Below are 24526 nucleotides of genomic sequence, written 5' to 3' on the forward strand. Positions count from 1 at the left end.
GTAATGTACTAAAATCTCACACAGCCTCACACCACTTCTAACTGTTTATTTCCCCCTTGAACACAAAAACGTGGCTATACATATATTTCTACCAAATCAGAAGGTCTTTTTCAAATTGGAAATCACTGCTGCCGACACGTTTCTGGATTTTCACATTTTTCAATTCATCGTTTATTGGTTTTAAGCATTAAAAATAATCCATCATGCATTTTTTATTAATTATAATTCCGGCTATTGTGGTGCAATATGTTGAAAGTATATATTAATGTCTGATAGTATACATATGTGACAATAATCATATGTGTATAATAACAGTAGAAGTATGACTAATGATAACAGCAGCAGCAGGAGGCATCTGGCAGGACCATGGCAGCAGCACAACCACACACGTCACGCTGTCCAGGCACCGCTGCGATATGAGTTAATCTGAGAGACAGTGGAGCACAAAGGCTCCGGAGAAGAAGCCGAGTTAGTGACATGCAGTATGGCCGAGTTAGCAAGATGCAGTAACAGGACATGAGTGTTAGCAAAGGAGAGAGAGAGAGAGAGAGAAGGAGAGAAGGTGCTTGGTGTATTATAGGAGGTCCCCCAGCAGACTAGATCTAAGTCAGTCTAGTCTCTATATACAGACTCTACATTAAGTGAATGTAGGCAAACCCCGGAGATCTTGCCTCCAGAAGAAGAGCGGAAGAGCCCTGGTTTCCCGTTGTAGGCTGTTTGTAGTCCGCGTGATATTGACCAACCGGCTGCAGTTGTTGCCAGATTAAACGGTCCGTGCAGTGAACTAACGAGGCAGAACATAATTGGCATCACTGCAAACTCTGAATCCATCGCAATGGTTCAGCATATTTACTTATATATAAATGGAAATTGGAAAAGGAAATTCACCTCCTCCGCCCAAATCAAACTGGAATGCCAAAAAAATGGGGGTCTGCCCCCAGAGGCTGTATCGCCGTCTGCCAGAAGTCAGACGCCGAATACAGCCGATGGGTTCTGAGAATGAAGTCAGCCTAACTAGGGGCTGGTACAGGGCAAGCCTGAGCCAGCCCTAACTATAAGCTTTATCAAAGAGGAAAGTCTTAAGTCTAGTCTTAAATCTGGAGACGGTGTCTGCCTCTCGGACCGCAACAGGAAGATGATTCCACAGGTAATTCCAAAATTACAGAGTTTAATCCACTACCAAATAGATGTCCTACTTCTATATGTTGTCATTATATTTGCGTTACTACACTCCGACACTGCATAACACAGTCAAAAACTTATCATGATCCAAACCAACACAACTTCATCTCCTCTTTTATGCAAGACGTTGTCCAAAATCTCCTCTTGTCAAGTGCACTAAACTGCCTTATGGCAAGTAACTTGTGCCTGTAATCGAAGAAATAAAGTAAATATAGACATAACCTTCACACAGCCCACTGCTATACTGTCTTCAAAATATACAGAAACTGTTGTGTAAAATTAAATATCATCATAACCTATATGACGTGTCATATCAGTGCAAACGTCTTTACCAACTATAAATATGTGCTTAACTGGCTCTGGTGCTCATGGATAAACTTTACCCAGGACCGGGTCAGTTTAGCTCCTACCCAGTCCCACCCCTGGTCTACCACAGTTAACCCAAATTGGGCTAAAAGGGACCCAGTATTTTATGTACTTATAAGCAACACCGGAGTTGACTCATTCTCATAAATTAAGATAATTGTTGACATCATAATTACAGGCAAAAGTCAAGCTGGAAACATTACAAACCTGTTCTTCATACCTAAGGATTACTTACAAGTCACGTTTGTGGTTAGGGTAAGTTAGAATCAGTTTACGGGAAACCCAGATCAATGAGGACACAGGCTTTAACACTGATTCAAGCCTGAGTCGATTTGACTGCCTACAGTTGTTGACAAAGAACTAATGAGCAAATACTCTTGTCAATAAGCCACAGAGCTTCCTCAACAGGTTGAACATGTTTTGCTGGTAAATGTTGTAAGATGTGTGAACTCAGTGTAACACAGTGATTTTTTTCGACATTATACCACAGCCCTGAACGTTAGTTCTTCTGAGTAACGGACGTGTTTCCCAGCATAGACTAGCCTATATAACTGCAGTGGGTGATCTGGCGTGAACTGTTGCCTCTGACATAAAGCATTACATGTGTTATGTATGGGGGATTACTGAGCGGTGTCTGTCATTGGCTGGCGCCTGAGTCACTCTCTCATTACCGAGGGTGCGTAATTACGCACTGCGCCCTGAAATTTTTTTTGGCACACCTCCACTGTATAATCCGAAGTGTCAGCACCGTCCCTTATATCAACCGCACGCTGTGACGTCCGCATGCCGGTATGAGTCAAGACACAATACGAGGAAATCCCCAAGGCTGAGAAAAGGACGCGAGGCCCCTTTAAATTGACGCTTCCTCGGTGTTGTGCCAAGAGAGAGAGGGAGAGGGAGAGAGAGGGAGAGAGGGAGCTCTGATAAACAACAACACTTTCTCAGAAGCCGCTATTACCGGATTCAGCTCTTTACTGCGGCCTCGGTGAAGAAGAGGTGAGCTCATATGTATTATATTTATGATATTTCACAGTATTCTGACAGGATTGTAGAGAGAGCGATGTGTTTGTGTTGATTTTGTCGGCGGGCGGAAAATCAGTTTGTTATCGTGAGTAGATCAAACGGAAGACACGTTATTGTGCCGCTCAGCTATTGTAACGACCAGGAAGACATTTGCTACACCTGTTAGTTGTGGTACAGTGGCAAACACATGAGAATACATCGCTTATTACAGTATAAACAGCGGAGAAGTGTTTGTGCGCACTTGCCAAGAGCTGGCCGCTCTCTGACGCATGAGAGCTATTTTTGACGGCCGTATTTACTTTCTTTCACAGGCTGCGAGGACTTTCTCTCTGTTATTTCCAACATTTAGTCGTGTGTTGTTCATACATTCATTGTTGAATGCCATTGCGGAAGTGAGCAGCCTTTTCGACACGACACAAAGCTTGGGCTGTGCGGACACCTAGCGGCCAATCAGGAGAAGGCGCCTTCTATAGACATGTACGGAGCTTCAGGTATCCCAGAGCTCATCCCGCCCAGCGGGCCTCCACGGCAGCCGGGTCCGGCAGGGCAGTACAACCCGGGACACCCACAGGTCAGTGGAGACGGCGGCGGGGCCAACCCTCAGAGACTCGGACAGAGGGCACCCAAGCTGGGACAGATTGGCCGAACCAAGAAAGGTGAGTGTTTGGATTAATTACATGATGACAGTCAACAGATACACCCATAAAAACACCACCTTAACTCATCAGACAAGATATCCAATAAACATGAGACATATAACATGACAATGTAGACAAACTGTGAAAAAAATAAGGAAGGAGTAAAGAGCAGAAACTCATTTGAAGTCCCTGTTAAGAAAATGCTTCTTCAGTAATAATCCACAATAGACACTATATCTTCTCTATCTCTGTCATCCCTACATCCAAGGGCCTAACTTTGGTTTGAAAAGTGGAGGTGGAGGTGGAGGTGGAGGTGGGGGGTCCTCCCCCTGAAAAAAAAAATGCATTTTTAATTCCAATTCCTGTATTTTTACATGCATTTCGGGACTACAGTTGTCAAAATAAAATCCAGGAAAAGATTAAATTGGTCCTCATGCTAAATTCTGCCTTAGTCATCCTTATATGCTAAATATGATACTCCTCTGTGGCATTTTTTTTGAGAATATAAAGGCAAAATCAGCAGTTCAGTTCACACTCTCTGCCAGAATCTGAGGGATAGTGTACTAAGCACGATTTTTTTGTGGTTAGAAAAAAAAAAAAAAAGTTCTCTGACGGGAGGGCACGAACAGTATTTTGTTAGGGACATTACACCTCAGCCTACATCAATATATCACATTAGGGTTTTGTTCTAGTTTTAAGTCTGGCATTTGTCATTATATTTCATGATTAAAACAAGTTGTTAATACAGCGATCTGCTTTTAACGTTAATGGTTCACAGATGTACCAGCAGGGCTCTGAGGAGCAAAAGGAGAATACAAGTTGTAGGGCTTTATTAAATGGATATTACCAATATGGAGAATGTAAGAAAAATAATCTTATTACAAAAATGAATATTCATGTAGGGGATAACTTAACGTAAGGCAGATGTTTACATGGGGTTAAGAAAAACACAAATATAAGAACAAACTATGAATACCTGTTTATTGTACTCATTGTGAAAATTAATCTCCATCTGGGACAACAAAATCTACTGTATCTAAAATCTACACATATAAAGCAAGAGTTACTGATGCACACAATGGTAACTCACTTTTTCCATGTGCAATTAGGGCTGCAGTGATGAATGATCATTTAGAGAGCAATAAAACCACTTTTAGAATTTAACAGTAACACAACTTTTGATTGTGTCCATACTTCTCTTATCCTCAGAAAGCTAGAAGACGCATTTTGATAGGAATTTTTATTTTTCAAGTGTATTTGGTTAACATTAAGTCGATCTTTCAGAACTGATAGTCACAGCCCTAAATATCAGCAAGGCTGTGTTCAGTTATATTAAAGGAAGACTTCACCACCAAAATGACCATTTGTATATCAGTTATTCACCCAATGTTATGTTGAATTGTGAAGAAAACGTTGTTTTTCTCGCATGCCTCCACGGTGAATAAATAATCCAAATATTTAAAAAAAAAAACTTGATAAATTGGAGTAAATGAGGTCCACGTTCAACAACAGCAAAACTATATCAAAACATCCATTCACATATGTGAAAGTGTATTAAATATTGCGGGTTTAGCGAAAATGCATGTGTTTGGGAAGTACTGAGCATTTGACTGGATAAATGAGACTGGGATTATACTGCACGAGTTGTGTGAGAGTTTGTAAACTGATGTTTTTTTCCACCGTTAAAGGGGTTTTTTGGGGGAGTTTTTCCTTATCCGCTGTGAGGGTCCAAAGGACAAAGGGATGTCGTATGCTGTAAAGCCCTCTGAGGCAAATTGTTATTTGTGATATTGGGCTTTATAAATAAAATTGAGTTGAATATATTTTTACAGTTGTTAAACGCGGCCCCCATTTACTTCAGTTCATTAAGAATTTTCTTTGTTTTTGGATTCTCTGTTCACCGTGGAGGCACGCGAACAAAAAATGTTTTCATCATGAATTCAACATAACACAGGATGAGTAACTGATATACAGATGATCATTTTGGGGTGAAATGTTCCTTTAAGTATCATGTAACGTAATCTGCAAGTACTACAACCTCTAATTCCTAATTAGGAATAGCAAGTTGTAAAATATTTTAAGGAACAGTTTGAAATTTTTTGAAAGCTGCTCATTCCCCCTCTTGATGAGTTTATTAGTACGACTGACACATTTGTCTGTTTAATATAAAGCTACTTGTTAGCTTAGCTTAGCATAAAGACTGGAAACAAGGGGAAACAGTTAACCTGACTAAGTGAATGAGCAACTTTTCCAAAATGTTGCACTATTCCATTAAGTGAACTGATTCAATTAATGGTTCTAAATGGGCAAAATAGATATAAACTACTTTTTTTTTATTAATTACATCTTTACTTTGAGGCACGCATTCCTGACCTTTGACCTTTCCTCCTCAGTGGACTTGGATGATGAAGACTTGGATGACATCATGAACAACAACGGCCAGTGTCCTGTATCCCTGTCGCCCATCTCCTAAACTTCACCAAGATGTGCCATTAAAAAAAATCCCCCAGGACGCCAAAACTCCCCGTCAGTGATCTTGGCCTTGATCCTGTCTTGTGTTCTACTGAAGCTTCTGACGGCTCAAACAGGCACAAAAAAACGGCTCATTTAGCGGCAGCTGAAGCCTAGGCCCTGATTGTACATAGTGTTTATTTAACTTACCTTTGGTCAGACTGTGAATGAATTGTATTGCGCTCTCTACTCTATACCTCGGTAGGCAGTAGATTATCAGGACTTGAGAAAGATTTGGAGGAAGTGTCTATATTTTCCAGAGCTTCTTATCAAGGGCTACATTACTGAAGTTGCACTGAGCAAATGGTTCGATGAAAAGCAGCCTCTCACCGGCTTGTTTTCCTGGTGAGGGTTCCTGATTGTCTGTGGGTTGGTTGTGTGAGGGAACACACGCCTGTAAATGTGTAACACACAGGTGAAATGTTAAGCTTTGGTCGTGCAATGACTATCACTCTCTACTCTCACACTGATGCAAGTGGTGTACTAATATCCAGTGGATGAAAGCTCGCTATTTACAGAAAAAAACTACTGCTAATTATTTATTGTTTCAAAAAAATGAGAAGAAACACTTTGTGTTGTTATGGCTTCTACATGTTTTTTACTTGTTTCTGAATGGAAATTGCTTCGGTCATCTATAACTGAGATTTATTATGTTTCCAAATGGTGCACTTTGTGGGAATGCCTGTTATGTGCAGTGACATGTTGCAGAATTCTATGCATGGAGTCTGTTCAAGCATCAAAACACGTAACTGGTTTTCTGTTATTAAGGGCTATGTAGTAGTATTTCAAACCACGCTACCGTTATGCTCTTTAGATCATGCAGAGTCAACATTTCCCTAAGCTCGTTGTTGGCTTGTGCTGCGGACTCAGCAGTAATATCTCGTAAACAACAACAGAGTTATGGGGCTTTTGTTAGTTTTCAAAGGCGGGGTCTCCCAGTTGGCCACACAACTGTGATAAAAGACATGATTCTTTTAAATCAATTGCCAAATGATACTTGACGCTATATCAGACTGAGAATTGGCACACAGACACGTCATAATAATCAGCACTTTCTTTGTCTAAATATTTACAGCAGTAACCTGCTTGTTAAGCTACACCCAGATTGCATCATAGTCTTTCAGCTTTCAGGTGAACTATTTAAAGATAATGACAACGTTTACCTTACAATTACATGATGAGATCATGAAAACAAGTCACTCTATGATTGGCTGTCAATGCTGAGACAACATTAATTTTTTTTTTTGGAGGGGAGGGGGGGTTATTTGGGTTTTTTTGAAGATTGCAGTGGACCTTGAAATGACATGCTATTGCCCGTAGAGGCTCATGCTGATGTCACGTTACTTAGTCAGCTGTGAAATTGTTACTAGTTCACTTTTTTTTTTTTTTTTTGCGTCATGGAAGCACTGCATTTCACAGCTCTGACTCAAAAATTGTTGTTCAGGGTTGTGGCTACCATTTGCATGGAAATGGTCTACTTTTCATGATGCATCTCGGGAAATAAAAAGATATATCTTTGTGGAATCTGTATCAGTATTTGTTGTTTGATGCACATGTTGACATTTGTGTTCTAAAACCTCATTTTCATTTAAATAACACATACCAGGTTTTTTTTTTTTATCTGCAGTGGTGCTCAAAATGCGGAAAAAAATACATTTGAAAAACTCAACAGCAATGTCTCTTTCCAGAAATCATGACCCAGTCACACAGATAATCCACAGACCTTGTTGTGAGCAGTTTCATGTGGGAACTATTTTCTTTCCACTGAACTACACTTGCCAACCATTTCACCGCACAAAAGAGCATGTATCTATTCATAGATGAGAGACTCATGTTCGTGACAGCGTGAGATGTAAACATTAATGGCGTCCTCCTCAGCTGAGCTAAGTTAGCTAGCTCAATGTTAGTTAGCTAGCTAGGTAAGCTAACAGATATATATACATATATGAAACCTATTTTCATATACGTATGTATGTATGTATATATATAAATATATATATATATACATATATATATATATATATATAAATGTAAGTAGGTTGTCTTAAACCATTTAACACTTATCTGTTAGCTTACCTTGCTAGCTAACTAACATTGAGCTAGCTAACATTACACCTCAGCCGAGGAGGACGCCATGAATGTTTACATCTGACACTGTACCTACATATATGTGTATATAAATATATTAGGGATGGGCAATGTGAAGATATTGTTATCGAGGTATGAGATTATATATATCATCTTTGATTTTGGATATTGTATCGTGATATAGCATAAATGGTGCTTTTCCCCTCATTTTAAAGGCAAAAAGATGTAAATGTATCAACTTATCAGACTTTTCAATTTGTCTTAGGCTTGCCTTAACCCACTCAGTTCGTTATACCCACATTATTGATGATTATTGATCAAAAATCTCATTGTGTTAATATTTTCTGGAAAAAACAAAAACATTAGTCATCCCCATAACTTTGTCTCATCAAAGAGAGTATTTGGTCAGAAAGTGACCAGGATGAAGTACTTTTGAGGAGAATCAAAAATAGCAATAATGTTGTGTATCAAGATAGAGTCGAAAAATTTCACGATATAATTTTCCCCCTTGATGACAGTAGCCCCACGAGCAGAGCAATGCACCGTGCCTCACTGTGAAAACTGCTCAGGAATGACCCGAAGAACATGACAGAAAGCTCAACGCATCGACCTGGCCTCCAAATTCCCCAGATCCTGATCTGATTGAGTATTCATGGGACGTGCTGGTACCCCAGTGGTACCCCCAATCCACAGTGGGGCCTTTTTAGATTGGACTTGGCCCTGACATGTCAAGGCATGGACAGCAGGACCTCTGGGGGTATGCTTTGGAGTCTGGCACCATAACGTTGGCAGTGGATCCTTTGAGACCTGTTGGTTGTGAGGTGGGGTACTGGCACGTCCCACGGATGCTCAATCAGATTGGGATCTGGGGAATTTGGAGGCCAGGTTGATGCCTTGCACTCTTTGACACACTCCTCGGGCCATTTCTGTGGTGAGGCATGGTGCATGTTCTGCTGGGGGTCCACTGCCATCCAGGAGTGTTATTGCCATTAAGGGGGGAACTCGGTCTGCATCAGTGTTTGGATGAGTGAAGTGCTTCAATTGGCATCCACATGAATGCCAGGATCAAAGGATATGGGAAGTCAGGGGAAGCTTCCCTCGGGCTCCAAATGTGGTTGGTCCGGCACTGCTCACCTTTCCACATTTAAGTAAAATAGAAAGTGAAGTGAAAGTAAAAAATAAGCAAAACACGTTCTTGTCTGAAGGGCGACTTAAAAATATTTTCTTAATGATTTGTTGCTCTTGTTTTTCTTGTCTAAGCTTGTTGTGTATATGGATAGTTTGGAGAACGCAGCATCATGTGCAACATCTGTTGTCTCGCAAAAGGAAATACAGTTTTATTGTTTGTGTCAATGGAAAAAACTACTATAAAATCAGCTACTACGTCACCAAAGCATTAACAATGTTGCAATATCTTTATTATTTAAGTATCAATGGACATGTTAACATATTTTTATTACACCATTATGTGCTAAATGAGTCGAGTGTATAAAACTATGACATTTAAAAATACAGCGGATACTGTTCAGAGCACAAAACATCTTAATAAAAATATTTATAATCTCTGAAAGCTAGAGCTGGGCCACAATGATCTACCTGTTATATAAACCTACACAGGAGCCAAAACCTCATCCTACGTTTGTCAAAATAAATAGAGGCAGTTAAATCTCATAGTGGCTGATATGGAAGCTATTAGAGTGATAATGGCACAGTGACTACACAATAAAATATTTCATATCTGAGCAGGGTTTGTAACAGACTGGTATGAAGAGCTGCAGTGCCTGTAGCGAGTGTTGTAGTAAAAGGCCTGTGTGATACGGCCACCCTACACAGTGAGCCCTGTGTGTGAAGTCACACCCTGCTCATTGTAACATCTATTTTGGAACCACCAGTGGTTTTTATAAAACACTGTATTGTCACCCTGTGTCTGTGTTGTACAGAGCCCCTGAGTCGCAGCCTAGAAACAGGAATTGATTACTTTCAATTACATGGCAAATGCTAATAGATGCTGGTTCTAACGCAGAGGTGCAAGTGTTGGCTATAATCCACCATTTAGGCTACAATTCAAGGGGTTACACCCCGAGGGCTTGTCCATTAAGTCAGGGGATCCAATTATAATGTATTTGTGAAGATCACTTGTAAACAATTGTGGAATGTGTGGACGGGGTGTGAGACATCATTCATCAAACAATTGAGAGTGCTGCATGATGATCAAGGGGTTATCAAAGGTCTGCCTGAAGAAAAAGAAAAGAAAGTCTGTAATTCTTTGCCTCTATGATTCACAACTTCACATACACCTTCAGTTTTACTCCTCGCTGGTGCTGCAAAAAATGGAGGGAGGGGCTTCTTTGTCAGCTTCTGTTGGAGTCCCAAACTGTGGGGGGGCGCTCTCACACGTATTCTTTAGTGCTGCTTGGTGGACCAGAGCGGGAGCTACCCATGGACGGGTACTTGGACACCTGTTTCTTTCGTGGACAGGAAGCAGCCAACATGGCTCCACCCAGGACATCCAGGAGGGAGCCGCCCCAGGCGATGAAGATGGCAGCGCCAAACTCAAACCTGGAGCACACAAGATGGTGTTAAGCAATAATTGTGACAGTGACAAAGTGAACCTCTGGCAAAGTTGATTTCTGCGTTTTGCTATTACACAAAAAGACAACATTTCTATCTCATCACCGCAGTTACTAGTTACTTTGCAGATTTAGATAATTAGGTGAAAATACAAAACAACTAATAAATTCTAATTAGTATTAAAGCTTAAAGGAGCTCTAGTCTAGTGTGAGCCAGGACCGTCTGCATATGGCTCTCAACACAGAGCTAACAGAGCTAACAGTGTTAACGTCGGGGGAAAGGGAGGGTGGGTGCTATGCTTCCACAATAACGCTTTTCCACCACCATGGCTTGGCATTGTTAGTAGTTAATGCCATATGAGTGCAGTGCAGAGTGGCTGTGGTGAGCTAGACACTGGGATACATACACAGGGACTCAAACGCACTGACATGCACATGTAGACGGACCAACTAACATGACAGTGAAGAGAGAGGCTTGGACAGGAGGTCATTGGTGCCTTATCAATGCTCTGAATGTTGCATACAGGACCTATAAGCTCCCCAGCAGTATATAGAGTAATCAAAATGATGTCCACTTTTACCAGCTACAATATTAAGGTGGTAAACACATTAATGTATCATTAGTTATATTCCAGTGGCATAATAAATGATTCTGAAGTGGGCCATTCTGCATAATGAGTATGTGTACTTTGTACGTTTATTAGAGTAGTATTTTGAATGCAAGCCTTGCCACTTTGCCATTTTTACTTAAATATATGATCTGAGTACTTCTTCCACTACTGCATTTATGGGATAAAGTAAATGCTTAATTGTAAGAGCAGCACAAGAAGAGGAGAGTGACTGGTGATGTCCGCTATAGCAGTATCTATCAAAAGTGTAATAACATCAGGTAAGATAGCTTCCAAAAGCCTCTGGTCATACCAGACTGATTAAGACCGTAGCAGCAAAACCCCCCGAGTGCATTGAATAATTAAAGGTTTTATTGCTTATGATTAACTTTCAATTTGCAAGGAGAAGAGTGTGTTATTTCTTTGATCAGAAGTTACATGGTGCCATTTTAAAAGACATACAGCAATGTCAAATGAATTCAGTTTAATAAAGTTTCATAAAACTTCTGCATTAAAATTGCACCCATAGTATTATTAGAAAAATGTACTGAAGTATCAATAGTAAAAGCACTCAAATAGGCAAAATTACTGCGTAATGTTATTTGTTTTTTATTAATCATTTATATATGTGTAAGCAGCATTTGCCAATTCAGGTTGAACTCATTTTAACTACTTTTTTGTAGTTATTCCTAAAAAAAATGCATCAAATTATAACATGTAATATAATTATTTTAATATATATTAAATCCTAATGCACACAAAGATACTGACTATAGCTATTTTATAAATAGAATGGAGAAGATGGAGTAAATGGACTAAAAAGTGCAATATTAGCAGTGTAAATTTGCATACATTGAAACCATACTTCAAAAATAATATTTAAAGGAATCGTTGAACAAATGCACACATTCACTTTTTTGCCAAGCACTGGATAAGATCAGTACCACTCTCATATCAGTGTGTTAGATATGAACCTACAGCTAGCGGCCACTTAGCTTAGCATTGCATAATGACTGGAAACAGGAAGTCACTGCATTGGGCGAGAGATAGTCCAATGCTAAATCCACAACATGTTGTGGGCTAATTGCACTTGGCTTTTTTGTATAAATTAAACTAAGATATAATGTGTTTATAAGTGAGCATTAGAAATTCTGGTTGGCAGATTGTGTTACCCTTGGACAGTGGTAGTTAAGCTAAGCTAACTGTCTCCCGGCTGTGGCTTCATGTTAACTACTAATATGAGAGTGGAATCACTGTTCTCATCTAACTGTTGGCAAGAAAGCTAAATAGCAATCATTCCAACATGTCAGGGTATTCTTTCAATGACAGTACTTGAATACATTGTATTTCTGGGGTTCCTTACTTGGTGTTGACTGGAGTGTAGGGATTATAGAATGCCCGGATCACATTATGAGCAAACCAGGAGCACGCCACGATGGCACACAGCCCTGAGAGGAGGGAAAGCCAACAACAAAGATCAATCAGTCCATCAGCACATCATCAAAACCTGAGAGGGTAGACGTGCTTTTACCCTCTTTATAGTCACCAGGCGGCTAGCTATTGACTCCAGCACAATTAGCTTTTAGTGTTCCTGTTCTCTTCCGAGCCAGTTAGACCTCTTATGTTAGAATCAGTGCCAGGAGTTCTGGACTCATTCAGTCTAATGACCTCTGGAGGGCTGCTGCAGGAGAGTGGGAGGAAGGCTTTTTGGACTAGGGATCAAACTTCCTCCTACCTGCTCTATGATGTACACAGGATCAAAGAAAAAAATGTGATGATGAGGTGAGTTTGGGTGGGTTTTGATGAAATATTATGTAACAAGGTCTGTATTGATTATTATAGGTCCCATAGACAATAATATGAATTAGCATAGGTGCCATAGAGTGGGTCAACAATGAGTCAGCAGGGCCTTAGATTGTGATATTGTGCAGGAGGAAATTCACCAGAGCCACAGCAGAATTTAATAAATGTATCTATACATGTTATTCATTGTTCTTCAGATAAACTGGTTGTCCTTAAAAAGATAAATAAACTGTTCTAATTGATTACATTGATTGTAAGGAACCAAACATATTTTAAAAACAAGCCAAGTTTAGGAGCAAATTGTTGGTACCTATAGAACCCATTTTCATTCAGATATCTTAAGGCAAGCGTCCAAGAGAACACATTGGAAAATAGCCATGCCAGTTGTTCCCTTGGGGAAGTTTTGCCTAAGTTTGGAGCGTTATTTTGCCCCCTTCCTTATAAGCTTGGCCAACATGGTTGGTGCCAGTGGATGCCTTAGGTTGTCTTTCACGAGATACCACTACCTTCAGGCTAGCTACAAAATTAGTAATGACACCTTAAGGGTCTGACGCCCGTTTATTTTCATCGGTGGGCCAGTGGGGGGGGGTAGGCAGAAATTGTATCAGGGTGGCCATGGGCCCCTCTGGCGCTCCCTTCAGTGTGCAACTGGTGGTGTGGTTCTAGGGATGGCACTGGCTGTCTGTCAGACGGTCTATCACTTTGGTACACGCTGAAATATCATAACAAAGAGTGCGATGGATTGCCATGACATTTGGATCAGATATCCATGGTGCCCAGAAAATGAATCCTCCTGACTGAGGTGAACCCCTGAAACAGTGCTTATAAGTTTTTACTTATTGAATGAAATATCTCCACATGGACTGTACAAGTTGAATCGGTGAAACATTTTGAATTGACATGGGTCACAGTTGATGTAACCTGAAGAATTTGGTGAACCCCCTAACTTCTCCTGCGACACCAGTAAGTTCACAATAAGTTTGTGGGGTGTTTTGTGAGTCACTGTTTTTTACAGAGGGGATTTTGGATATCTCTTTTTATCACTCCATAAATCTGAAACTACTGTTAACAACCATACAAATCCATTTTCACCATGTTTCCATGAGTAAAATTCTGTATAAATCAGGCTATAAATGATATATGAATAAACCCCTCTGGTGTTTTTGCCGGAGCGCTCTGAACTGACGAAAAATGTCAGCTCAGAACAGAAAAGTCATCTCCGCTTTTTTCCCAATGTCCAACCGGATGATTTGAGCGGTGGGCTCTCTGTGGTGTTCACGACAGGAAGTTTATGGTTGGCAAACAATAGAGGAGAAACTGCTGGTAGCGGTTGCTGGATACCCAGAGCTTAACAACTTTACAAACCGCAGTAACCAGGATCTCAGTAGGAAACAGCAGGTGTGGAAGCATACAAAAGTGCAGTGCTTCAAACAGCCATTGAGGAGGCGAAGCTCCTGGACCAACTGGTGGTTCTCCCTGTGATCCACCCTCTTTTTTCACGTACCCACACAGATCTCCGTTTCCCTGTGCCCAACATACTATTTGTTGACAGCCTCTCACCCTCAACCAGAGCTATAGCTATCACCCTCTGCCTGTCCATTTTAGGAACTAGATACTAATTACTGTGGATTAAATGAAAATAAAAATAAACAGTAGATTGGTTACACGGGATAGTTAGTGTACAGAGGTGATGAGGTGGCGGCCTGGCAATGATGAAAAAGGTGCAGCAAGCGTTTTTTGTTACTAGTGACATTCATTTATTAACACACACACACACACACACACACACTCAAAAAGGCAGTGCGAAAATCATGTGATTCAGATGCTATGGCCTTTGCAGTCACCTGGTCTCAACCCAATTGAGTACCAAGAAATTTTGGACTGATGTGTTAAGCAGCCTCTTGGTAGCGTTCCACACACAGAAGCTGTTCTTGCAGCTGGAACAACACCTTTATGTTGGGTTCCCCTTTAATATGCCATCCATCTATACGTAACCAAATTTAACTCATACTGACTGTCATCCACACTGTATGGTATCCTCACCTCCCACTAGCAGGATGATGCCTCCTGTCATGGCAACGCGGGACTTGCGCAGTTTGTCGCTCCCTCCACAGGTGGTGCATTTCATTCCCATACAGGCCACACCCAGACCTGCGATGGACACAATGATCCCAACTATCATCAAGGCACGAGTGGCTTGAAGTGAACCTGGGACAGACAGAGAGAAGGGAAATGTTCATTATGTATGAGGAGTGTCTTCTGTTTTGTAGGATTTGGGATTGTTGTTTAAAAAAAACAACATAAAAGATCATATAAAGTCACATCTAAAAGCACAAACTGGTAAATGATGAGGAAAGACCAATAAACAGGCCTCGACCCATCGGAGAGTCTTTATGTGTGTGTCCAGAGGTTGTGAATTACACTCACATTAGCCTGTCAGGACATTTGAATGTGAGCTTTTCCTGGAAGAGAAACCATGGGATACACATGAACACACACCGGCACACATAGACAGACAAGCCACATCTCACACTCTTTCATTTTCACTGTCCCCCTCCCATCTGCTGCTGTTAAAGAGGTGGAGGCCTGCTGAAACGCTACTGTTAGGATCCTCATCTGTCAGAGCCCCCCCTCTCCTCACCCTATAAACCTATCACAGGGTGAGTCCCCCCTTTGTCTCTCCCACTCTGTCCACCTAGAACCAGTCTGTGCCAGTCTAGGCCATCCCTGCCCTGCCCAAACAAACAAAACCTTTGAGCAGCAAGGAAGGGATGGGTAGAGAGATACAGGGGAGGATGTAGAGAAGAGGGAGAGTAGGGGCGGTATCTCTATAAAATAGCAAGACATGGGGAACAATAGGGTGGATTATAGAGTAAATGCAGATAGAGAGCAGGATGCACAGTATCCTGGCTTTGAGTTACATCACACTGCTTTCATTATTGCTACTGAGCTGTGTCTGGCAGCTTTGCAGTGGCTTCACTAATGTGGCACATCTGCTGCCATTCAGTGTAGAGAAAAAGATACTGGTTATCATGTTATGTGTGTTATAATACAAAAATATATTAGCCATCGTGATCTTTTCAGTGTCCAGTACAACTTTATCATAGGATAGATACAAGCGGCAACCTCTGGGGCTGAAAAATGAGGCCAACACACAAGTCCTAAAAACTGCAGTTCCTCTAATGACCACTTGAGGGTGGCTTCAAGGTTTCAATATGCCATATAAACTGGCCTGATTTTGGCAGCTATGTGTCAGCCAGGATAGGCCCATGTCTACAATGTTAAGTCAGGCTGAGATTTGGCAACCATGAACAGGCCAGACCACATTTTGGTGCTGGCTGCTGTCTCTTACAGCTGCCATGTCTCGGACAAAAAAGGCCTGTGTCTGTAAAAGCTAAACTGGGCTAGAGTTCACAAAAGTAAACAGGCCAATGCTGGCTCGCATTTGGCACAATTGAGCCGTAACAAAGCTGAGTCAGCCAACACTTGACCGCAAGTGAGTCAAGTTCAATGGCTATCTGGGTTCCCATGTTAAAATGCCCAGCTTTACAGCAGAAATGATCATGTTAACAGCCTGGTACAGAAAACGGTTTTGGTCTCCATGGCTAATTTCCACATTCATGACAACTGTATGGGGGGCTTGCCTGGCTTTAACTGGCTTCAAGTTACACATGACTAAGGCCATGGCTTCTTCGAGTAACAGGTGGATGCCATCTTTGACAAGTTACTACTATGGTGACAATGCTGATTAGGTAACGTAACCATGGCGTCACCCAAGATTCAGAGTATAGGCATAGCCATAGCTGTTGGTATTTCAGTGTGTTGTCAGTTCATTAAAATTAATTGTAACATTTTGCTCACCTAAAAGAATCTTGGTCAGCATTTGGTTGTACTGTAAATCCCTCTAAGGAGTCAGATTTTTTTATTCTGGTAAATACGTATTATTTTAATGGTGTTAAGCCTGGTTTTCATTGGTGAAAATTAGCATTGGCATTAGTACAGTTATCCATAGCTGTAAATGCACCATGCTAACCAAGTAAGCTGCTGGTGTTAGGGTTAGCTCCACCCTCTTGTCCAAATATGTCAACATCTGGCTCTAAAAATCCAAGATGGCGATGGCCAAAATGCCAACTCGAATCTTCAAAATGAGAGTCCAAAAACCAGTGAGTGACATCACATTGGCTACGTCCATTTTTTTATAGTCTGTGGATACAGAACATATAATTCTAATTCTTCACATCGACTGTAGCTTTTCTCAAGTAAATGTCACACTGCTACAACATTGTATGACAAACGTGTGTCAACATTATGCATGTAAAACTACAGAGTAACATAATTGGAAGCTGTGGAATCATAATTCCTCAGGTGCTCCATAATGCTACAGTCCACTAGGAGAACCAAGGTGAAAATGGGCAGTGAGTTCCCATTAATGTGTTTGTAAAACCCACATTATTCAGTAACCTGCATATTTTTTTAAATAGGTACTTTTAAAAAAACAGATGAATAAGATAGGTAATAATGCAAGACAGACCCCGCCTGAGGCGCTTATTGTTTCAACTAGTATTTGTTCTTTAGTGATGTTATTCTAACTCCAACTCCTTGCAAAACAAATGTGCAGAATCATATTATCACAGACTGATGAAAATAGGGCCTTTGGGGCCCCTGAGGTTGTGAAGCCCAAAGCTGGCCGCCAGATATTCTTGGTTAGTAATCCAGCTCAGTATTAAACCTCCTGTTTAGACTGCAAGTAGAATGCAAAGTAGATCTTTGAACAAAAGAAAATAGATTTTAAAAAGGTGTATGATATAAATCAGCAAAACATTCTCAGTTTTCAGTCAAAATTAGCAAAGGCAGTAAGAATGTCCATTACAAGAGATGGGTTGTAACTGGCTTTAAAGCCAAGCCACTATTTATTTAATGTCATCAAACAAGGCCAAATGTCTGCAGGATTATTGAAGTTATCTCTGAAGGAGGGAGGCTATTAACAACAATCCCTGGGTATTAAATGAAGACCTCCTGGTTTGTTATGCATGCAAATAGTATGCGTTTCTGTATGGGAAAAGTTCTAAAGCCATTGTGAGCTTGTATGTTGGGTGATGTACAGTAGGTTGTTCAGATGCCTGTGCTGCACAGTGGAGTTACCACGGTCACCCTTCTTACATTATGGGTCTGAAACTATTTATTTTGGCAACATCTTAAGTAGTAAGCAACTGTTGCAGGGTATGCAATGTAGTTTCTATTTCATGGTGGCAAAAGTTCTCAAGTACCCAGATCTTGGGATACACTGGGAAAACAAGATACAGAGTTGTGACAAAAGATACAACTCTGAGCTCATATGCTTATGCAAAGGACTGTCTTTCTTACAGATGGATCACAGAATCAGCTCTTGAAATGTGGATAAGATATCATCTACTGTTTATGTGTGTTGAAGTGTGAGTGCATGGGAAATGTGAGGAGGTGGGGTGGGAGGGTTTCCCAGAATGTGACAATGTGTGGGTGAGGATTTTATGGAATGCTTTTAGGAATAGAGATTTATCTTTCAGACTTTTTTTCCCCCTGGAATCAGTGACTTATGAAGAAGACAATATCCCACTGTAGTGACAGATAACAGTGCACTGTGGCTGCTGTATAGAGTGTGGTGAGTAATTATGGTGTGATGAGCAGGTTATAACCTGAGGTGGCAGAGTTAATGAGTGATAACAGTGTGGTCCACTGAGGTCTCCCTCAGGTGGAGGAGGTGCTCAGATGCAACAGGTGGGTCTCCAGGTGGGGAGGTATGAATAAAGAGACTGTGTGAAGATCCACAGCACAGTCCAACCTGTTGCATTAAACCCAGAGATGATTGACAGGTTAGTCAGAGAGAACTTACTGTCGAGCTGCAGGATGGAGTCGTAGATTTTACACTGGAGCTGTCCGGTACTTTGGAAAGCGCATGACATCCACAGTCCTTGGTACATGGCCACCGCTGTGATGATGTTGTCCCCGATGTACGCTGACATCTTCCACTGCGGCAGGATAGTCCCGATGATCAGTCCAACGATGCCAATTAACGACAGGAAAAATCCCAACAGCTGAATACCAGAGTTGGCCATCGTTTGCAAAAAAAAGTCTCCTCTTTAAATAAACTTAAACTCCTGTATTCCTCTCCTGCTTTGCAAACCGTACACCTCCACAAATGTGTCTTTAAGTGATGCAAAAAGTCCGCGTCGCTCCTGAGTTGTGCGCCGGGGGTCTTCAGTTGGGGATGGGCATCCGAGATGTGGGTGATGGTGTGAAGTGGGTGTGTAATTATCCTGCCTGCTGATGCATGGAGTTGCAATGCCCTGTGGTCGCGGGGAGTAGCTGCTGGGAAATGTTCCCTCTGCTTCCAACAAAGCAACAGGTTGTCTTTCTACTTAACACTTCTCTTTATCAATTTCTAACCTTTACAGCTGTGCCAGACTCTCCAGTGTCTCCATCATTACGCACTCACCCCACTCTTTAAAAGTAATTAATTCTATACCTACTGCTGTAAATATATCTTCACTTATAGCTGCATATGGCCAGTAGTCATTTTTAATACACTCTAAAAAATTATTCATGGGGTTAGTGGATAACATTTAAAGACATTTTTTCAGCATAAAAATATTGAGTTTGTTTCATTAATGTGTTTTTTAGTCAGTTGGCAACTGATTTCAAGAAGTAGGTCAGAATCAAAAACATTTTTGACATTTTTTCAGTAATAAAAAATAAATAGGACTATCTTAAATGAAATAGTCTGACCACTAAATATCAACACAACTTTTGGATAAATATTAAGTTTACTCAACTTCATAAATCATGTTGGTTGAACTAAACTAACTGAGTTTGTCAGATTATAAAACACCCATCGGATTTATTCTATAAGGACAGTTACTACTCAAAAAGATGCATTCAAATTGTCACCTTCATTTTTAAAAAAAAAAGTTGAACCAGTGGATTCTCTTTTAGAGCCATAGCAAACATCGCATCTGTAGTTTGAATATTTACCCTAATATCAGCAGCATCATGTCTAATAGAGTTTATTGGGGAAAAATATAGACTTTAAAGTGATCATAGGCTACAGTTAAAAAATGATAACACTATACTTAAGATGGAAAGTAAGGAAAGAGAGTGTTCAAGAGGTTTAAATAGTTTCCGTTCTTTTTCCTCCTATACTGCCAGAACTCACCAAGAATAAACAATCAAGAAAGCTATCAACAGTGAATTTGTATTTCAGTTTTCTCCAGAGTCACTTATGAATTTGACTCTAAATATTCTCTAGTTTTACCCTTCTTTTTTAGTTTAGAAATGGTGTGTGTGTGCATACAGTATACACAGTTACAGTCTACCCACTGACCCAGATTGATGCTGTAACTCAGGTCCCTGTCAATGTACAAAGTAGACTAAACTCCCAGCTGTGCTTTCACCACATATCACCAATCACTGTCTCAGAGCAGATTCATGGCCTCTCCGTTGCTAGCAACGTGTGAGCTAAACTGCTGGATAAAAATGGAAAGATTAAATGTGTAAACCTCAGCTGTAGGACGTACAAACTTTAAGCCTTCCTGTTGAAAACTTTAATTGGCCTTTAGATAGCCAGCAGGTGATCTGATGGACTTGATCAATAATTCATCACTGCCGGAGAGGCCGTCATCTGTGCCATCCAGGATGTGGAAACCACAGAGTGAATCCAGCCAGCCACCTTTAGCTCAGCACCTCAGAGGGGCTGGAAGAGGGAGTGCTGGAGGAAACTGAGGCTTCTCCATAACTCTCTGAATGGAAAAAAAGATGACAAGACCACATTATGAAGCTGTGGGTGTTGTTATAAAGCCACCAGTCCATCCCGTGTTGACACATCTTCAGTCAGATTGTAAAATTGTGTTCCAGATGGCAATAAATCTGTGGCCCAAATGTGGCCCACATCTACAGTTCTATTATGGCCCACACTTGGCCTTTAATGATGGTGTTGACTGCAAGGTAAGTGTGGCTGCCTAAACTCAGCTCCAGCTCCATCTCATACGGATGTCAGCTGTGTTGGGGACCAAATCTGGGCAAAGAAATCTATCATACGCTGACCTTATATGGGCTATGCATCTGGCATGTTGTGTGCCAGTTATGGGCCAAATCAGTCCCAGGGGAATTAACCACAGCTTCACCTTATATGGGCCAGATGTCAGGCATCTAATGGGCCAGATGTGTGCCAGATCACAGCCATACCAAACAGTTATCCTACATGGGCCTTATGTCTGGCATGTTGTGGGCCAGTTCTGGGCCAAATCAAGGCTAGAAGAAATAGCCAAAGCTTTATCTTGAATGGGCCTGAATTCAAGCATCTTATAAGCCAGATGTGTACCAGATCAAGGCAATACCATACACTTACCCTACATGGGCTGTGTGTCTGGTAAGTTCTGTGCCAGTTCTGGGTCAAATCGGGGATAGAGGAATTTACCAGAGCTTCACCTTGAATCAGCCAAACTTCAAGCATATTTTGGGCCAGATGTGTGCCAGACTGGAGCCACGCCATATGCTTACCCTACATGGGTAATTTGTCTGGCATGTTGTGGGCCAGGCCTGGGCCAAATCGTGGCTAGAGGAAATAGCCAACGCTTTACCTTGAATGGGCCTGAATTCGAGCATCCCAGCAAGCAATAGTCGTGATTTAAACATATTGGCCATATTTAGCTCTGATTTAGTCTAGCTACATGTAACCCAAATCTAGCCGATTTAATTTTGAAATTGATTAAATGTAATTTTCGCCATTGCAGATGGCGTGCGGTATGATATTCAATCACGTATGGAGAGTCAACAGTAATTAAAATATGTTTATCTCCATTTTTTGGACATGGTCTCTACATAGCCGTATAATTGATGACGTCTACACTTTGGCTATGGTTAGACGTCTACCAAATTTTCACTGACAGCCCAAATTCAGCCGTGATTTAGCCTAGACTTCAGGTGTTCATGTAGACGGCTATTAGACGTTTTTTAAACCAAAAAATGCTTGCTGGGATCTTATAGGCTATATGTGTACCAGATCAAGGCAATACCATACACTTACCCTACATGGGCTGTGTGTCTGGTAAGTTCTGTGCCAGTTTTGGGCCAAATCAGTTTTACCAAATAATTTGTCTGGCATGTTGTGGGCCAGGCCTGGGCCAAATAAGGGCCAGAGGAAATTACCGCAGGTTCATTTAAAACGGCCGTATGTCAGGCATGCTGCGGTTCAGGTATGAACCAGAAGAGGGCTGAGGAATTCATGAGCTATATGCTCATACTGGGTGCCAGCTCAGGTCTTAGAATATGGACACATGTGAGTCTTATATGGATCGGGACAATTTACCACAGGTCTACTTTAGATGAAATAGATAAGCAGCAAAACAGTTTACCAGTTCTGCATTACCAGCACACCACCCCCAGCCTTCATCCTGAGCCTCCAACCACCTAAAATCTTGTAATAGAGCACTTACATAATAAATGACAATGACTGTTTTAACCATTCATTTCCAGTTATTAAGTTGGAATTATGAAATCAACATGCACATTAAAAATAACCCAACCAACTTTTACAAATTTCCAGGATCCCATCACTATTTCCAGTTCATTTTTATAGAACTTTGAGGGTAATTTAGGGGAATTTACATGATGCATGTGAACACTGCGTCTTGACAAGTTGTGCAATAAATTGAACCTGGAAGGTGACCACTTCACACCTCTTGTTACAAATATTTAACAATGTATTTGTTCCATTAGGTTCATTAACATGCCAGTTGTTCCTCTTCCTGCATTGAATGGGCAAAACCAAGAGACAATAGCAAGCATTGTCCAAACCAGAGGTCAGGCTTTTGGCGCTGCAGTGTGTGTGACTTCACACTGTGGCTAAACAATAGTGCTACAGCAATGGGAGAGGAAGTAATAACCCATAAGCCCAGAGGAAGTTATCCCCACTGTCAGATTAATGGGAATGTGCTCACCTACTGGCTGGATTACCTATTTAAAATTGAAGTTTTGCTAGGTTGCTCTCATAGCTCTCTTACTCCTCTTTTCCACTTCCACCACTCAGGTCTTTCATTTTCCCACATTCTTGCCCCCCCACCTCTTCTCTCACTATAACTCTTTTGCCCTATACTGTATCCAGGCTTCGATAACAGGCCTCAAGTCTTAGCTGTTGAGGCCAACAAATGCCCCATTGTTGCTGGGGAGGAATGACCCCAGAGCTCGAGGAATCTGTTTCACTTTGATACAGAGGTAAAGGAGGAAGAGGAAGGCATGGTTTGGGTGGTTGAAAGAGTTGCTAAGCTCAAGGTAGGATGTGAAAAACAAAGGAGAGCCGTGAAGGAAAAACACATGAAGGTAAGAAAGATGAGCACAAAGCGCTGGGTGAGATGTAGAGGAGGAAGATGAGTAAGAAGAAGATCAAGAGCCAGTCCCAGGCCTAACAGTGCTGTTGCCACGGGTAACCTGATTTATCTGATGTCCTCTTGGCTACTTCTCCACCCAGGACCTGGATTGCAAAGAACACAAAAAAGAACATTGCTCTTTCCCCCCACTCCCTTTTACTACTTTCTTTTTTAAAAGCGTAAACACACATTTGTCTCGCTGGTTTAGCCGTTGCTCAACGCTCAATAGGAGCTGAAAAAGAAAACAGCCTAAATCAGCCCAGAGAAGGGCACTAACAACATTCTCTCGTGGGCTCTCCCTCCCATTTCTGAGGCCTCCGCTGGGTCTGAAGTGAGCAAGTGGAGTGCAAATTCAATGATTGAAGTCCTTTAAGTGCCCTTGGAAGTCACTGAGGCATTAGCAATAAAACACGCTGGGCCCACGGCTTTTCCCTGAAAAGCTCTGAGTGCGCAAATGAGGGGGATGGCGCCCTTCTCTACATGTCCCCTGTCTTTTTCACCTTCAGTCTTCTTATGCAACAACTTTGGCTTTTGTGCAGCGGCAGCAGGACACGACTAATAGATTGTGTTCTTAGTCTTGTGGACTCACTCTTCTCCAAAGAGCTTGGCGAGTGCTACATGCATGGTAGAAACATATTTGGACAGTTGGACACAATGAATACAATCACAGACTCTGTGGCGTTGTGCTGCAACTCAGTGAGCATGAAAATGGCTACAGTGTAACTGTGGAATGAACTACACCACCAGCTACGATACAGTGCACCGCAGAGGCCCAATATTTACACCAAAATTACTGAGTGGAAAATTGACCCAGTTTAGGTCAAAATCGCAAAGATGCAATACTGGTTCAACCTTACCCAGCGCCCATGTTAGTGTTTACATGTAGTGTTAGTGTAGTGTCATACTGGTTATATCATTATTTGATTATTTACCTAAGGGTTGGTTTAGAAACTTTGAAATGCTTAAATGGTTGTTTTGCATCTTTTTGTAGTAGTTTTGTGTCTTTAGTTGTTTCCCATGTTTTTGTAGTTGTTTTGTGTCTCTTTGTGGTTGTTTTATGCCTCTTTGTTGTTGTTTGCTGTCTATTTGTGGTGTTTTTGCATGTATATGTTCTTGTTTTGTTTGTCTTTCTGGTTGTTTTGTTTGTCTTTCTGGTTGTTTTGCATCTTTTTGTAGTTGTTTTTTGTCTTTATTTAGCTGTTTTGTGTCTATTTGTGGTTGTTTTGCATGTAAATGTTCTTGTTTTGTGTCTCTTTGTGGTTGTTTTATGCCTCTTTGTTGTTGTTTGCTGTCTATTTGTGGTGTTTTTGCATGTATATGTTCTTGTTTTGTTTGTCTTT

At 41.2% G+C, this 24526-nt stretch overlaps 2 protein-coding genes across 2 annotated transcripts; one reads left to right on the plus strand and one right to left on the minus strand.

Annotated features, from left to right (window-relative positions):
• Positions 1-2312: 2312 nt before the first annotated feature.
• On the plus strand, positions 2313-7244 carry si:dkey-112a7.4 (uncharacterized). The gene is made up of 3 exons (XM_050067343.1): positions 2313-2544; positions 2883-3227; positions 5603-7244. Exons 2-3 carry the CDS (start codon positions 3047-3049, stop codon positions 5680-5682), a joined length of 261 nt encoding a protein of 86 aa, XP_049923300.1. The 5' UTR covers positions 2313-2544; positions 2883-3046; the 3' UTR covers positions 5683-7244.
• A 526-nt stretch (positions 7245-7770) lies between these two features.
• Positions 7771-19044, minus strand: cldn7a (claudin 7a). The gene is made up of 4 exons (XM_050067342.1): positions 18659-19044; positions 14833-14997; positions 12350-12434; positions 7771-10367 (listed from the first exon to the last, which is right to left on the minus strand). The coding sequence occupies exons 1-4, from the start codon at positions 18879-18881 to the stop codon at positions 10199-10201; spliced, it is 642 nt and encodes a 213-aa protein (XP_049923299.1). The 5' UTR covers positions 18882-19044; the 3' UTR covers positions 7771-10198.
• Positions 19045-24526: the final 5482 nt, after the last annotated feature.

This window comes from Epinephelus moara, chromosome 17 (assembly GCF_006386435.1).
Source record: "Epinephelus moara isolate mb chromosome 17, YSFRI_EMoa_1.0, whole genome shotgun sequence".
In the NCBI taxonomy this organism is placed as follows: domain Eukaryota; kingdom Metazoa; phylum Chordata; class Actinopteri; order Perciformes; family Serranidae; genus Epinephelus; species Epinephelus moara.

Excerpts from the sequence above, each read along its gene's own strand:
- cldn7a (XM_050067342.1), bottom strand. The coding sequence starts at position 18,881 with ATGGCCAACTCTGGTATTCAGCTGTTGGGATTTTTCCTGTCGTTAATT. Across the intron at positions 14,998-18,658 it reads CTCCATCCTGCAGCTCGACA|GTTCACTTCAAGCCACTCGT; the intron begins GTAAGTTCTCTC and ends TGTCTGTCCCAG. Across the intron at positions 12,435-14,832 it reads CATCATCCTGCTAGTGGGAG|GGCTGTGTGCCATCGTGGCG; the intron begins GTGAGGATACCA and ends CCCTCCTCTCAG.
- si:dkey-112a7.4 (XM_050067343.1), top strand. The coding sequence starts at position 3,047 with ATGTACGGAGCTTCAGGTATCCCAGAGCTCATCCCGCCCAGCGGGCCT. Across the intron at positions 3,228-5,602 it reads GATTGGCCGAACCAAGAAAG|TGGACTTGGATGATGAAGAC; the intron begins GTGAGTGTTTGG and ends TTTCCTCCTCAG.